Genomic DNA, 16,459 nt, shown 5'->3' on the forward strand with positions numbered 1-16,459 from the left:
GCACAAAAAGAGGCCCTTCGGCTCACCTTGCCTGCGCTGGCCATCAAACCTATTCTAATCCCATTTTCCAGCACTTCGTCTGTAGCCTTGTATGCTGTGGCATTTCAAGTGCTCAACTTAATATTTCTTAAATGTTGTGAGGGTTCTGCCTCTATCACCCTTTCTGGCAATGAGTTCCAGATTCTTAACACCCTCTGGATGAAAATGTTTTTCCCCAAATCCCCTCTAAATTTCCTGATCCTTCCCTTAAATCTATGCTCCCTGTTTATTGACCCCTTAACTGAGGGAAAATGTTCCTTTCCTATCTGTCCCTCATAATTTTGTACCCTTGATCAGGTCCTCCCTCAGTTTTCTCTGCTCCACAGAAAACAACCCCAGGCTAGCCATCCTCTCTTCATAGCTGAAACACTCCAGCCCAGGCAACATCCTGGTGAATCTCCTCTGCACTCTTTCTAGTGCAACCACATCTTTTCTGTAGTGTGGCGACTAGAACTGCACACAGTAGTTCACTTGTGGCCTAACGATTCTTTTATACAGCTCTATCATAACCTCCCTGCTCCTATATACTATGCCTCAATTAATAAAGGCAAGTGTCCCAAATAACTTCTTAGCCACCTTATCTGCCTATCTTGATGCCTTCAGGGATCTATGGTCATGCACCCTAGAGTCTCTCTGGTCCTCTGTACTTCCTAGTATCTGACCGTTCATTGTGTATTTACTTGCATCATTAGTCCTCCCAAAATGCATCACCTCACACTTTTCAGGGTTAAATTCCATTTGCCACTGCTCTGCCCACCTTATCAGCCTATCTATATCGCCCTGTCTTGTAATCTAAAATCTTCCTCCTTGCTATTTACACCACCGATTCTCATGTCATCTGCGAACTAATTGATCATACCACCTACTTTCATGTCTTGGTCATTAATGTACACCACAAACAGCAAAGGACCCAGCACTGATCCCTGTGGTACACAACTGGACACAGGCTTCCAGTCACAAGAACAACCTTTGACCATCACCCTCTGCTTCCTGCCACTAAGCCAATTTTGGATCCAATTTCCAAAATTGCCCTGGATACCATGGGTTCTTATCGTGTTGACCAGTCTTCCATGTAGAACCTTGTTAAAAGCCTTACTGAAGTCCATGTAGACTATATCAACTGCACAGTCTTCATCTACATACCTAGTCACCTCCTCAAAAAATTTGATCAAATTTGTCAGACATGCTCTCTCCCTGACAAAACAATGTTGACTATCCTAGATTAGATGGATCCAAGTGGAGATTAATTCTGTTCCTCAGAACATTTTCTAATCATTTCTCTACCACTGATGGTAGACTCACTGGCCTGTAATTACCTGGTTTATTTCTCCTTCCGTTATTGAATAATGGTACATTAGCTGTCCTCCAGGCCTCGATGTGGAGATGCGGGCGTTGGACTGGGGTGGGTACAGTAAGAAGTCACACAACACCAGGTTAAAGTCAGACATGTCTTTAACCTGGTGTTGTGAGACTTCTTACTGTCTCCAGGCTCTGGCACCCTTCCTGTGTCAATGGTAGTGCTGTGGCCAGAGAGGATTTGAAAGTTAGGGCAAGACTTTATGGCCTCATTCGTCCCGAAACTGTAAAATCCCGTACGAGGTCAACGGAACTTTCCATTGTCCACTCTCTGTCTGCTCAAATTCCCGTGGTGGGCGAGGCGGTAAAATTCCGGCCCTAATGTTAGAGCCCCTGCAATCTCCTCCCTTGCCTCCCACAGAGCTGAAACTGGCACTATCAATATTTTATGTCTTATTCATTTATGGGATGTGGGTGTCATTGGCTTGGCAAACATTTAATGTCCATCCCTCATTTTCCTTGAGAAGCTGGTGGTGAGCTGCTTTCTTGGACTGCTGTGGTCCATGTGGTGTAGGTAAACACACAGTGCTGTTAGGGAGGACCATGATTTGTTCCCAGCGACAGAGAAGAAACAGTAATATATATCCAAGTCAGGATGGCGAGTGCCTTGAAAGGGAACTTGCAGGTAGCTGTTTTCCTGTGTTTGTTGCCCCTGTCCTTTTAGATAGTATCGTGGATTTGGAAGGTGCTGTCTAAGGAACCTTGGTGAGTTCCTGCAGTGAATTTTGTAGATAGTAGACACTGCTTTCACTTGGTGGACATGATGACTTGATTACCTGTAAAGACTTACATTCCAACCATTCTTCTCGTTTTAATCTGTAATTATCTTGCAGTTGTGTTTTTATCTATATATGCTGTGTTTGTGAACCTACCTCTCCACTCATCTGATGAAGGAGCAGCGCTCCAAAAGCTCTTATTCCAAATAAACCTGTTGGACTTTAACCTGGTGTTGTGAGACTTCTTAATGTGGTGCAGAGTGGATGTTTGTGAATGGGGTGCAAATCAAGCTTTGTCCTGGATGACGTCAAACTTTTTAAGTGTTGTTGAAGCTGCAGTCATCCAGGCAAGTGGAGAGTATTCCATCACACTCCTGACTTTTGCCTTGCAGATGGCGGACAGGCTTTGGAGAGTCAGGAAGTGAGTCACTTACTGCATGTTTCCTAACTTCTGACCTGCTTTTGTCGTCACAGAATTTGTATGGCTCATCCAGTTCAGTTTCTTGTCAATGGTGAGCCCCAAGATGTTGGTAGTGGGGGAATTGAGTGATAGTAATGCCATTGGATGTCAAGGGGCGATGGTTATTTCCTCTGTTGTTGGAGATGGCCATTGCCTGGCAGGTGCATGGCCCTTGACCTTCGAGAATGAGAAAAATGTTGTGACGCACTATTAGATCAATTTCGAAATCATTAGCAATCAGTAATTTTGATAATCATGAATATTTCTACATGGTTGAATATAAAGACTGGCCGTGAACAAATGCCAATTTGTCTTGTGATCTTTTTCAGTGGTTTGCTGAGTGCGAGAACACTATTAAACATGTATTCTGAGGAAGGTCTGACCTTCAAAATTCTAAAGGATTATGTGATTAGGCGAATACAAAGGTAAGTTGTTGTTTCATGTCATTTGTCAATGAACTTTTTTAATACAAATGCTAAGTTGATAATTCAGTAAATGCTACATCGTTGGAGCCTTTCCAATTAAACTTTAGACCGAGGCCATGTCTGCCTCGTTAAATCTATGGAATTCACTGCCACAGAGGGCTACGGAGGCCAAGTCATTGAGTGAATTTAAGACAGAGAAAGATAGGTTCTTGATTGGTAAAGGAATCAAAGGTTACGGGAGAATATGGTTGAGAAACATATCAGCCATGATTGAATGGTGGAGCAGATTCGATGGACCGTATAGCCTAATTCTGCTCCTATATCTTATTATCATCTGGTCATCCAAATGGAAGTAGCAGATCCCCTGGCCGGAATTTTACCGGCACGCCCCCCCCGGTTCCGTGGGCAGGCTCGGCTCGGAGAACAGCATTCCCCATTGGCCTCGGGTGGTATCGTACGAACCTCGGGTGGTATCGTACGAAACTCGGGTGGGAGTGCTGGTAAAATTCTGCCCCCTGTCTCTATTCAAAGAAGTTCAGGATAATATTCTCTGATGTCCTGGCCATTATTTATCATTGAACCAACATTACTGAAACAGATCGTGTTCTTTGCTCATTGCTGTGTGTGGGAGCTTCATGTGTGCAAACTGCTGCATTTTCTACATTAGAACTGTGACTAAAAAGTGCATCCTGAGATCACAAAATGCATTATACATTTTCTTCTTTCTTTCTTAACTTCTCTTCTCATCTGCTCCACTCTTTTCACTAAACGTGTCAGTTTCTCTGCATTATTCATTCACCATTTAGGCATGAGTATCAGCACAGTGCTGTGAGTCAGCTTGCCTCTGAGCGGCAGGCAGCTCACGAGTTCAAACCCCATCTAGGCTGACATTTCAGTCCAGTAGTGTAGGAGTGAAGCAGGGTTGAAAGTGCCACCTTTTGGGCATGTCTGCAAAGGCGAATGCTCAACAAAGGGGAGGGTAGTTTTCCTAATGACCCGGCCAATATTTACCATTCAAATAGCAACACCACAGCAGATTAACTGGTTATTTACCTCACTGCCGTTTGTGGAACAATGCTGTGTGCAAATTGTCTGCTGCATTCCAGTACAAGTGATTACACTTCAAAAGTAATGAATTGGCTGCTGAGCACTATTGGAGTTCACAATAACAGGGGAAGTGATATATAAATGCACGTTCCTTCTTTACTTTTGCTTTGCACAGTCATGGGCAGCTCTCCATCCTGATGGATGTCCAGAATGTCTCCAGCAGCAACTTGGCGTGGCTCAGAAACATGAAAGTTATGAGCAGCTGCCACTTCAACTGTAAATCTCCTCACAGCCCAGATGTTTCTGTTTTTTACTTCAGATTTCCAGCATTTCCATGTTTTTGTCAGGATTTACCACCTCCCCCCCCCTCCGCCCCCCACCACCCCCAGCTGCTTTTTCCGCAGCAAATGTGGCAAGACATTGGCTGCCGGTGAGATCTTCCGGTCCTGCTCCCCCCACCCCAACCAGCGCCACCACCACTGGGGGAACCCACTGCAGGGTACGACTTCAGCAGGACCAGAGATCCTACCAGTGGGAGGGACTAGAAAACCCAGCCCTTCGTGTTTTATCTGTACTTTTTTGATATCTGCTCACGTATTAGTTGAGCAGTATGTCAAGAAGGCCACAGGCAAGAAGATATTTTTATCCAAGCTTGTTTACAAAGGTAAATTCTGAATCCTATATCTTACAAATCTCTTCAGTATCAACGCCAAGACTTGTCCATCTTAATTAGAATTAGCTGTCATCTATAAGTGTAAATTCTTAGATGACATCCACATGCCAAGATTAAATCTACGTGCTCCTGTGGTGAAGAGGGAAGTCACATCCTAGAGCTTATCTCAGCTGGAGACTTACTGGATAGGCAAATATCCTGCAACTAAATTTGTCTCGGAAAATCTTCTGTCAATTAGATGAGCTGTCTAAGATAATTTGTTCTTAATGGTCTCGTAAAGACCATAATAGTCTTAGTGTGGACAGCACATACCTGCTTGATAATGTAGTACATGTCAATAGCTTTCCTCATAATTTAAACATTAACAATGGAATTTCAGAAAAATGTCATGTCAGTTTCAAAGCACTGATCCAGGTGCTGAGAATGATTACCAGTGCAGTGGGCACGTGAGACTGGAAACCTCCTCTCATTCCCATTAAGGTCAATTAAATGTGTTAAAACTCTCATTTACAGCTTGTCAGGGGCTGATGTCCCAATTTTTAAAGTGTCAAACAGCTTACCTCCACTTCCATGAAACTGACAGGCTGAAGGCAGGCTGTCTTTAAGGAGTGCAAGGGGCGTCCCAGAGCTTCACCCTGCTCCTTAAGAGGACCAGAGTGGGGAAAGCGGGATTGAGCACTTAGTAAGGGGGAATCTTTTGACACTGCACAGGTGGCAGGGAGAGTGGGCACTCTTTGCCCAGGCTTTAAATGGCATCAACATTCCCTAGCATTTTAAAGGCAAAAGTGCAGGAGGCAAGGCCTACAAAGACAATGGGTGGTCACCTGCCCAGAAGGGAGACTCCAACTGACAATAAGGGCATGAGTGCCAGATTTTATTTAAAGTATTAAAGTATGTTTATTTATTAGTCACAAGTAGGCTTACATTAACACTGCAATGAAGTTACTGTGAAAGTTCCCTAGTTGCCACACTCTGGTACCTGTTCGGGTACACTGAGGGAGAATTAAGCATGGGCAATGCACCTAACCAGCACATCTTTTGGACTGTGGGAGGAAACCAGAGCATCCAGAGGAAACCCATGCAGACATGGGAAGAACGTGCAGACTCCGCACAGACAGTGACCCAAGCCGGGAATCGAACCCGGGTTCCTGGCTCTGCGAGGCAGCAGTGCTAACCATTTGCCACTGTGCTGCCCAATTTGGGCCCCCAATGGTGATGAGAGGCAACATACTTTTTTTTTATATGTAATGATATAAAAGAACAAATCACTCATAAGTGATTGTGTAAACACATTTTGGGTTCATTTATTTAGACTAGACGCATGGGAATGTTTATATAATGGTAGAAAACTTGAAGACATCAGCAGCAGAGCTGTTTGTGCTGTGTTTTGCTCATAGGCCACAGTGAAACTGAGACCAAATCACATGACACACCTCCCTTCTAGTAATGGCACACTCCTTTCCTTTAAAAAAAATTACAACATTCTCCTTTCTTGTTAAAGATACTTCCCCCTTCCAAGGAAGTATAACTATTTACAACACATGTTCATTGTTATTTACCATTACATAAATGTATAGGACTGGTGAATTTATGACTCTCTAAAAGCATAGAGGTAATCTGCTAGTACGTCCAGATCCTTTATCGGTAACCTTGTCTGGAGGTCTCATTAATTCCTCGCAGTGATTTATGAGACCAAAGACCATAAGACATCAGAGCAGAAGTAGACCATTCAGCCCATTGAGTCTGCTCCACCATTCAATGAGATTGTAACTGTTTTAATGTGATAATCCTCAACTCCACTTTTCCGCCTTATCCCCATAACCCTTTATTCTCTTACTGATTGGAAATATGTGGGATTTTCATTCTTGGATGTTGTTCCTGGTTGCATTTTGGATCTTGACTTAATGCAATAGGATTATACGGTGGTAGAGGAGCTGGAATGGATCTTATTTGTCTTCAGTTATGCCTCACCATTGCGCCTTTGTGTTTAATAATGTCAGAACCTCTTGGTTCTGAACAAATTCTTGTGACTTTGACTTATTGCCACGTACCTTCTGTGAGATCCTGGATGTGAGCATATGGTTTTATTTGGTTGGCACAGTCATACAGTGGTTAGCACCAGCGACCTGGGTTCAATTCCCGGCTTGGGTCATTGTCTGTGCAGAGTCTGCACATTCTCCCCGTGTCTGCGTAGGTTTCCTCTGGGTGCTCCAATTTCCTCTCACAGTCCGAAATAAGTGCTGGTTAGGTGCATTGGCCATGCTAAATTCTGCCTCAGTGTACCTAATCAGGCACCGGAGTATAGCGACTAGGGGATTTTCACAGTAACTTCATTGCAGTGTTAATGTAAGCCTACTTGTGACACGAATAAATAAACTTTAAAACCAACTATAAACTTGGCAATACTTTGCCTGCATTTTTATTGTGCATGTTGGACATCTCTTTCAGTTTTAAAAGTTGGCTTCTGAGAGACTAGATCAATTGCCATACACTGGTCTGCCAAACATAAACTCTCCAGTGATGGAATAGTTGAACTTAAAGGTAAAGCTTTCAAATGTAACATTGCAGTGTATAGATCTTCCTTGGTATGTCAACATTTGAGTATTAGGGATTTCACTATGCAAATCATTTATTCAGCTAGGCCATTACATCTAGAGTAATGAAGAGAAAAAGTAGTGTGATTGATATTCCACTTCCCACACACATCCGGAAATGGTGTACCAATAAATTGCAGACCGTTATCCATAATGATCTCTCGGCACAGCATATAAACAGCACTTAAGAGTGTCTGTGACATTTGTGCTTGGTATACAATGGTTAAATAATGGTGCATTTGGTAAAGTAGTCAACGATGTTAATCAAATTAGTATCATGGACATGAAAGATATCGGATGTGATTTTGGACCAAGGATGGATAGTAACTTCATATGGAATCAGTGGTGTTTAGTGCTGAATTGGCATATGCTCTTCACATGCCTCAAACCTCTTGACTATGACTTCAATTCCTTTATTCATACTCAGTCAATAGACTATCTCTGTTTTGAGTCTTCTTATTTGATCCATGCCATGTGTGAGTAATCAAGTTGTCGAATAATATCACATCACAAATATTCCAGTATGCTGATCTGTCTGCCTTTAAAAATGACTCCCTGGGAGGTGGTTAGCTTATTCCAGTCAGGACAAAATGGTCTCACCCATTCGTGGACTTGCTCGATTGAATCAGGCCATCCTTCAATGATGGTTTTTCACAGCTTCAGTCGTGTTGCTTCTTCTGCTGTTTCTCCTTCTAACTGCTGGCATCTGCATTGCACAAAATATACCAGAACAATTTGGAGAGCATCTTCAAGTTCATTGTCAATGAAGTCAACTTGTAGTTCTGGGTTTGTATTTTCTGTTTTTGCTGGGTTAGACAAAGTGAGACTGAGACTGGATCCCATGACGCACTTCCCATCCCATGATGGCATGCTGCTATTCCTGGCAAAGTGAGACTGAGACTGGATCCCATGACACACTTCCCATCCCATTATGGCATGCTGCTATTCCTTAAAGCCATATTACAGCAATCCTCAGCAGGATGGGAATAGCTCCGAGCATCAGAAGGGCCTACAAGGTGAAAGAAAGACATGGAGGCCAAACCCAAAGACTACCTGAGACCCAGTGCCACAGGAGACTGTGACCATCCAGGAAGATGATCACAGACTCTGTGCTTTCATCACCAAAGATCTTACAGCATTGACACAGCAAGACCTGCCAGTAACTGTCAGGGTCGCCATGGCCATGAGCTGCTTCCCTACTGGCTCCTTCCAAAGATCAGCTGCAGACCTTAATGACATCTAAATAAGAGCGGAACACCAATGCATCTAGCAGGTCACAGATACCCTCTTTGCCAGTGCTGTAAGAGCACATTTATTTAATGACAAGTGTGCCTTTGCAGGGGCAGTGGGCATTGGGTTTTGAGCTAGATTCTACCAGGTGCATGGCATCATTGCATTCTTTCATGTGGCCATCAAGACACCCAGCTCCAGTGATACTCATCAAGAGGAAAAGCTTATGCTCCCTCAAAATACAACCGGACCACAAAAAGAACTTTCTTCTTATGTGTGCTCACTTTTCTGGCATATGCCACAACATCTTCATCCTCAGTCATAGGTTGCCTCAGTATTGCACTCCAACCTCCAAAGTATGTGGAAGGTTCATAGGGGACAAGGTAAACCCCTCCACTGGAGCCACAAACAGCGGCACAGAAACAATATAGGACGAGTAACAAACGCACACTCCTTGTGGAGCCAAAGTCCCTTCCTCCATCATGTGGTGTGGCACTCCCAACGTGGGATAAATTTTGAACAGACATGGCAACTTAGGACTGGACGCTAACCCTGATGAGGCACCTTGGACCACCAGAAGCAGCAGAATTATATGCAACCATAATCTGTAACCTCATGGCTCAGCATATCCTCCACTCTACCATTGTCACCAAGTCAGGAGATCAACCCTGTATCTATGAAAAGTGGAGTAGGACGGGTCAGGACCAGAACCAAGCATACCTAAAAATGAGCTGTCAACCTGGTGAAGCTACAAAAAGAACCACGTGCATGCCAAACAGCATAAACAGCATTTAAAGACAGCAATTAGCGATTCCACAACCAAAGCTCAGATCAAAGCTCTGGAGTTCTACCATATCGAGTTGTAAATGGTGGTGGACAATTACGCAACTCATAAGACAATATTCCGGCAATAACATCGAGTACTTGTGCTCCAGGAGTAGCCTCAACCCCAGCCAAGCTGTTCCAGTGCAGCTACAACACTGGCATCTACCCAACAATGTGGAAAATTCCCAAGTATGTCTTGTACAAAAGAAACAGGACAAATCCAATCTGACTGATTATCGCCCCATCAGTCTACTTTTGATGATCAATAAAATAATGGAGGGATAATTAACAGTGCTATTAAACAGCAACTGCTGAGCAATAGCCTGCACATTGACACTCAGTTTGGGTTTCACCAGGGTCACTCAGCTTCTGATCTCATTGCAAACTTGGTTTTAACATGGACAAAACAGCTGAACTCCAGAGGTGAGGTGAGAGTGACACCCCTTGACAAAAAGGCAACATTCAATCAAGTATGGCATCAAGGAGCACGAGCAACACTGGAGTCAATGGAAATGGTATGGCTCCTGCTTTGCTTAAGACCGCAAGAAACTACAAAAGGTCATGAATGTCATCCAATACATCATGCAAACCAGCCTCCCATCCTTTGACTCCGTGTACACTTCCCGCTGCCTCGGCAAAGCAGCCAGCATAAGTAAGGACCCGACACACTCCAAACATTCTCTCTTCCACCTTCTTCCGTCGGGAAAAAGATACAAAAGTCTGAGGTCACGTACCAACTGACACAAGAACAGCTTCTTCCCTGCTGCCATCAGACTTTTGAATGGACTTACCGCGCATTAAGTTGATCTTTCTCTACACCCTAGCTATAACTGTAACACTACATTCTGCACTCTCTTCTTTCCTTCTCTATGAACGGTATGTTTTGTCTGTATAGCACGCAAGAAACAATACTTTTCACCGTATGCTAATACATGTGACAATAATAAATCAAATCAAAAATTGGGAAAGCCCTCCATTGGTTGGAGTCATACGTGGCACAAATGAAGATGGTTGTGGTATTTAGAGGTCAATCACCTCAATTTCCAGACAACACTGCAGGAGCTCCCCATAATTCATCAACCCATATTCAAATACAGGAGTCCTGGACAATGTCTAGGTTTGGGCTGACAAGTGGGAAATAAGATCCATGACACACAAGTGCCAAGCAATAACTATCTCCAACCCCTTGATATTTAATGGCATTACCATTTCTGAATTCCTGACTATCAACATCCTGGGGCTTACCATTGACCAGAAGTGTGGCATAGTGGTTAGCACTGCTGCCCCACAGTTTCAGAGACCCGGGTTCAATTCTGGCCTTGGGTGACCGTGTGGAGTTTGCACATTCTCCCCGTGTCTGCATGGGTTTCCTCCAGGTGCTCCGGTTTCCTCCCACAGTCCAGAGATGTACAGGTTAGGTGCATTAGCCATGCTAAATTGTCCCTTCATATCCCAAGATGTATAGGTTAGATGGATTAGCCGTGGTAAATGCATTGGTTTACAGGAGCGGGGGAAAGGCCCTGGATAAGATAATCTGTCAGAGAGTCAGTGCAGTCTCGATGGGATGAATGGCCTCTTCTGCACTTTAGGGATTCTACGATTCTGCTATGATTTAGAACCACAACCAGCCATATAAATAATGTGGTTACAGAACAGGTCATAGGCTAGGAAACATTTGAATAGTAACTCATCTCCTCACTCCTCAAAGCCTGTCCACATATAAAGGCGCAAGTCAAGACTGTGATGGAATATTCTCCACTTGCCTGGATGAGTGCAGCTCCAACAACACTCAATAAGACTGACACCATCAAAGACCAAGCAGCCGCTTGATTGCTACTCCTTCCATGAACATTCGCCCCCTCTACCACTAATAGCGACAGCATTGTGTACCATCTACAAGATGCACAGCAGGAATTCACCTTAGGCAGCAACTTCCAAATCCATGACTACTACCATCTGAAAGGATAAAGCAGCAGATACCTGGGAACACCACCACCTGGAAGTTTGTGTCACAAAGATTTGTTCGAATTACATTTTCATTTACTTTTTCATTCCTTGTCTCGTACAGACGTTTTGCCCACTTGGTTACTGGACATTCAAAGAAAATTCTGTGTTTTCTCTGTGCCACAATCAAGAAAGACAATTTATGATCTAGCTCGAAAAAGCAGTTACTATCCACTGCCCATTGGAAACCTGCCAATACGAGAGTTACAGAACAAAGAGATCTAGGGGTACATGTTCATAGCTCCTTGAAAGTGGAGTCACAGGCGGGCAGAGTAGTGAAGAAGGCATTCGGCATGCTTGGTTTCATCAGTCAGAACATTGAATACAGGAGTTGGGACGTCTTGTTGAAGTTGTACAAGACATTGGTAAGGCCACACTTGGAATACTGTGTGCAATTCTGGTCACCCTATTATAGGAAGGATATTATTAAACTAGAAAGAGTGCAGAAAAGATTTACTAGGATGCTACCGGGACTTGATGGATTGAGTTATAAGGAAAGGCTGGATAGACTGGGACTTTTTTCTCTGGAGCGTAGGAGGCTGAGGGGTGACCTTATAGAGGTCTATAAAATAATGAGGGGCATAGACAAGGTAGATAGTCAATATCTTTTTCCAAAGGCAGGGGAGTCCAAAACTAGAAGGCATAGGTTTAAGGTGAGAGGGGAGAGATACAAAAGTGGCCAGAGGAGCAATTTTTTCACACAGAGGGCAGTGAGTATCTGGAACAAGCTGCCAGAGGTTGTAGTAGAGGCGGGTACAATTTTGTCTTTTAAAAAGAATTTAGATAGTTACATGGATAAGATGGGTATAGAGGGATATGGGCCAAATGCGGGCAATTGGGATTAGCTTAGGGGTTTAAAAAAAAGGGCGGCATGGACAAGTTGGGCCGAAGGGCCTGTTTCCATGCTGTAAACCTCTATGACTTCTAGCTACTCAGTATCCTGACTTGGAAATATATCGCTGCTCCTTCACAGTCGCTGGGTTAATATTCTGGACATTCCTTGGCCCCTTTGTCTCGAGAGACAATGGGTCACTGGAGTAACCTGTACATGGTGCATGCCTGGGTGGGATATGTACGGAGGTCTGGGTTTCCTCCCTCTCGGGTACACCTACAGGCTCACACCTGCGTGTCTTTAGACTGTGGGAGGAAACCGGAGTACTCGGTGAAAAGCCACACAGACATGGGGAAAATGTGCAAACTCCACACAGACAGACACCCGAGGCCAGAATCGAACCCAAGTCCCTAGAACTGTGAGGCAGCAGCGCTAACCACTGCGCCACCATGACACTTAAATCCTGGAACTCCCCAACAACATGTGGGTGTACCTGCACCAGAGGGACTGCAGCAGTTCAAGAAGGTATCTCATAAATGCTGGTCTAGCAACTGAATAATATTAAAAAGAATTCCTGTTTGGCATTGATGAAGCAAGGGTGCCCCTGGCCTTTGGCTCCCTTGTGACATCTCACTTTCCTCTTGTGCAATAGAAGGCTTTGGCACAACCTACAGATCTTTCCATCAGGACAGCCAGCAACCTCAGTGATGACTGATGTGGGGAGTCTCAATTCATCCTACACTTCATCTGACCCACTCTATTGGCCCTAAGTGGACAGGAAACCCTTCACCAATTAAAGGCTCAACCCTGCAAAAATCTGAACTATAATCAGTTTCCCCTGGCGGAGGGTACCTGACATGAAAACAGTCCTGGTTCCTGTTTCTTGCCTCCATGGCATATTTTCAACCAGATATGTCTGCCCACTTCACCAGTCAATGCCTCCTGAAGTTTGTTACTACTCTCTTCGCTGTTTACTATATTTATGATTTCTGTGTTATCTGCAAACTTTGAAATTATGCTCTGTTACTCAAATCCCAATCGTTAATATATATCAAAGTGAGCACTGGTCCTAATACTGACTCCTGGGGGGCAGCGCTGTATATTTTCCTCCAATCTGAAATACAACCTTTCACCGTTCCTCTCTGCTTTCTGTCCTTCAGCCAATTTCATACCCAATCGGTTATTTCCCTCTTAGATCCATGGGCTTCAACTGTACTCATTGTCTATTTATTTGGTACTTTATCAAGTGCTGTTTTTCCATCATATGCACATCAACTGTAATTAATTGCCCATCTGTATTACTTCATTGGAGAATTCAATCAGGTTTGTCAAAAACATTTTAATAAATCCTTGCTGTCATTTATTAACACATTTTTCCAAGTGACAATAAGTCTTGTCTCAGATTATTGTCTTTACAGCTTTCCCTACCACAACATTAGGCTGACTGTTCTCTCGCTGCCGAGTTTTATTCTGCCTCCACTTTCTTTACTATCTTCCAGTTTTCTCCCAAATCTAAATGGAACTAATTTAAACATAAAAACATAGAAACACAGAAGATAGGAGCAGGAGGAGGGCATTTGGACCTTCAAGCCAGCTCCACCATGCATTACGATCGTGGCCGATCGTTCAACTCAATTGCCTAATTCTGCCTTCTCCCCATAACCTTTGATCCTATTCGCCCCAAGTGCTATATCCAGCCACCTCTTGAATACAGTCAATGTTTTGGCATCAACTACTTCCTGTGGTAATGAATTCCACAGGCTCACCACTCTTTGGGTGAAGGAATGTCTCCTCATCTCCATCCTAAATAGTCTATCCTGCATCTTCAGACTTTATCTCCTACTTCACTCTTTTTGGCCTTGGTATCGACCAGCCCTTCAGACTTTGGAGAGGAAATGTTCTCTTAAAGTCCATCTCCAGAACCTTCAAAAATAATTAACAAACATGAAAGCAGGACTTAATTACTGATTTTGCTGTAACATTAAAAAATTTATATTTCCTTTAATTTGCTCATTTCTGTGGAAAAAGTAGCAGGCAATATAAAACAACAAGCATTGGTTGCTACTCATATCTACGTTTCTGCTAAAATTAGCAAATGGTATAAACTATGCCCCTAAGTGAGTCAGATCAAGAAAAGCAATGTGGCCTAAAATTAGTGCCATTAATTAAAAAAATTATAATAATAGTACATTACAACAACAGGCAATGACAGGAGTAGGTGCAACTGTCAGCCTTAATCAATGTGTCTTATGGAGCTGTTGCATTTGTGGTTGTCTTACTGAAGATTTTATAATTGGAATGAATGCAATGTCAGGTCTGAGGTACAGATTGTTGCTTCAGGCAAAGGGTTTCACTGCAGTGTGTTATTTTATGGGAATGGTTGCAAGTGATACTGGCAAAATTACTTTCTTCCAATCTGTGAAGGCAGCATTTGCGGCATGTCTTTTTTGTAAGCTGTATTTCCCACGCAATTGGGAAAAGTTGCCAGGTAAAAGTGTGAAAGATGTGACACCGCGTTAAATTCTGTCATTTGCATTCTGCCTCTGTCCTGGGAGTTGAATTCTCTGGTTTGACGTTTCAGCTATCTGATTACCCATCTGCAAAATAGGAATTTCTTTGTAGAAGTTTTATATACCGCTCTTTATATTTGCAATGACACACTGTAAGAGGTGGATCTAATTATCTGCTCCATCTCCTTTCTGTGGCTTTATTGTTATATTGGATTAATAATAGTAGATATTTTATAGAATCTATCTGTCAGTCAATCTGAAACATGATGAAACAAAATTGCTGAGCATTCCTTTCCTTTATTTTCAGAATTCTCCCACTTTATCTGTACACAATGTGCTTAGTTATTGGAATGTATTCGCTTATTCCCTGGAGGTCCTTCGGAGAAAATGCAGCATCCCATTTGGATAAATGCAAGAGATCCTGGTGGACAAATCTGTTGTTTCTGAACAACTTTATAATGATTGATCAATGTGTAAGTTTTGTATTAGTACAAAGTCAGACAGTTTATTATTTACAGATCATTTTATGGTTTTCAAAGTAACCCAATGTGTATACTTGGTGGCTTTTCGATTTACACTATTATTCAAGCTCGATGACCAGTGCATTATTTATTATGTTATAGAACATAGAAAAACTACAGCACAAACAGGCCCTTCGGCCCACAAGTTGCGCCGGTCATGTCCCTACCTACCTAGGCCTACCTTATATAGGCTTACCTATAACCCTCAATCCTATTAAGTCCCATGTACTCATCCAGAAGTCTCTTAAAAGACCCTATCAAGTTTGCCTCCACCACCATTGACGGCAGCCGATGGTGGTGGAGGCAAACAGAACCACAGCTGTAGTTGTTAGGAAAAATAATGGCCTCAATTAACGTCGCTGTGCTGGGTGGCAGAGGTTTGGCTTGGTTAAAACTGGATAATAGGGCATACAACCCTAAGCAACCACATTGGCAAATACTATTCTTTTCAGAACAACTGCTTTCATGATGTTTAAGTATTCCATGGAATTGTGGGACACTTCATTAACATATTAAATTAAGCTTCCATGTTTCAATAGAGACACTGATTTAAATCGGGTTTCCTAGGGTAGCAAAATTGACCTGAGATCTGCCAGCTGCAGTGAGTTAGTGCATTTTACAGCACTCCTAGTGGGTCCGGAGGAGCAGGTGTGCTTCCCACTGCCTACTCCAGGAACCCACTGATCTCCTCCTGCTGATTGCAGCCTCTCTGCTTCTTGAGGCAACCAGCCCCTTACCACATCGTCATTAGCAATCTCTAGCTTCCTCCCTACCACCAGGCTGTATTGATAGTGTGATAATGGCCCAGTTGTACTGTCAGTGGTGAAGCAATGCTTCTCCCCATCCACCTCAAAAAAGTTGCCCACAAAGTTTTAGCAGCTACGAGAACACAAATTTCCTTCGATCCAACCTCGGTTTGAACCTGGCTGCTTTTCCAGTGGGCCTGTTGGGTTTATGCAACCAGACTTTATGTCTGGTTCATTAGTTTTGTCAGAACCCTAAATGGAGGCAGGATGGAGTGAGGGGAAGTATCTTTACCTCTTATGATGCAACAAGGCATATACCTAGCATGACCAAAGAAATCATGAAGTAGCATTCTAGCATCTCAAGGGAATTATCCATAGTCTAGTCAGGACGGCATGGTGGCACAATGGTTAGCACTGCTGCCTCACAGCTCCAGGGACCTGGGTTCGATTCCCGACTTGGGTCACTGTCTTGTGGAGTTTG

The 16,459-nt window shown here is 43.3% G+C and overlaps 1 protein-coding gene across 1 annotated transcript in view; it reads left to right on the plus strand.

Moving 5' to 3' along the window:
* Window positions 1-16,459, plus strand: part of oacyl (O-acyltransferase like) — a 69,859-nt gene that overhangs the window by 21,604 nt on the left and 31,796 nt on the right. The window contains exons 7-8 of the mRNA XM_078225059.1: window positions 2,901-2,996; window positions 15,019-15,184. Of these exons, the coding sequence (XP_078081185.1) occupies window positions 2,901-2,996; window positions 15,019-15,184 (262 nt within the window). The remainder of the gene's footprint in view (window positions 1-2,900; window positions 2,997-15,018; window positions 15,185-16,459) is intronic.

The sequence above is a fragment of the Mustelus asterias genome, chromosome 1, assembly GCF_964213995.1.
Source record: "Mustelus asterias chromosome 1, sMusAst1.hap1.1, whole genome shotgun sequence".
Taxonomy (NCBI): domain Eukaryota; kingdom Metazoa; phylum Chordata; class Chondrichthyes; order Carcharhiniformes; family Triakidae; genus Mustelus; species Mustelus asterias.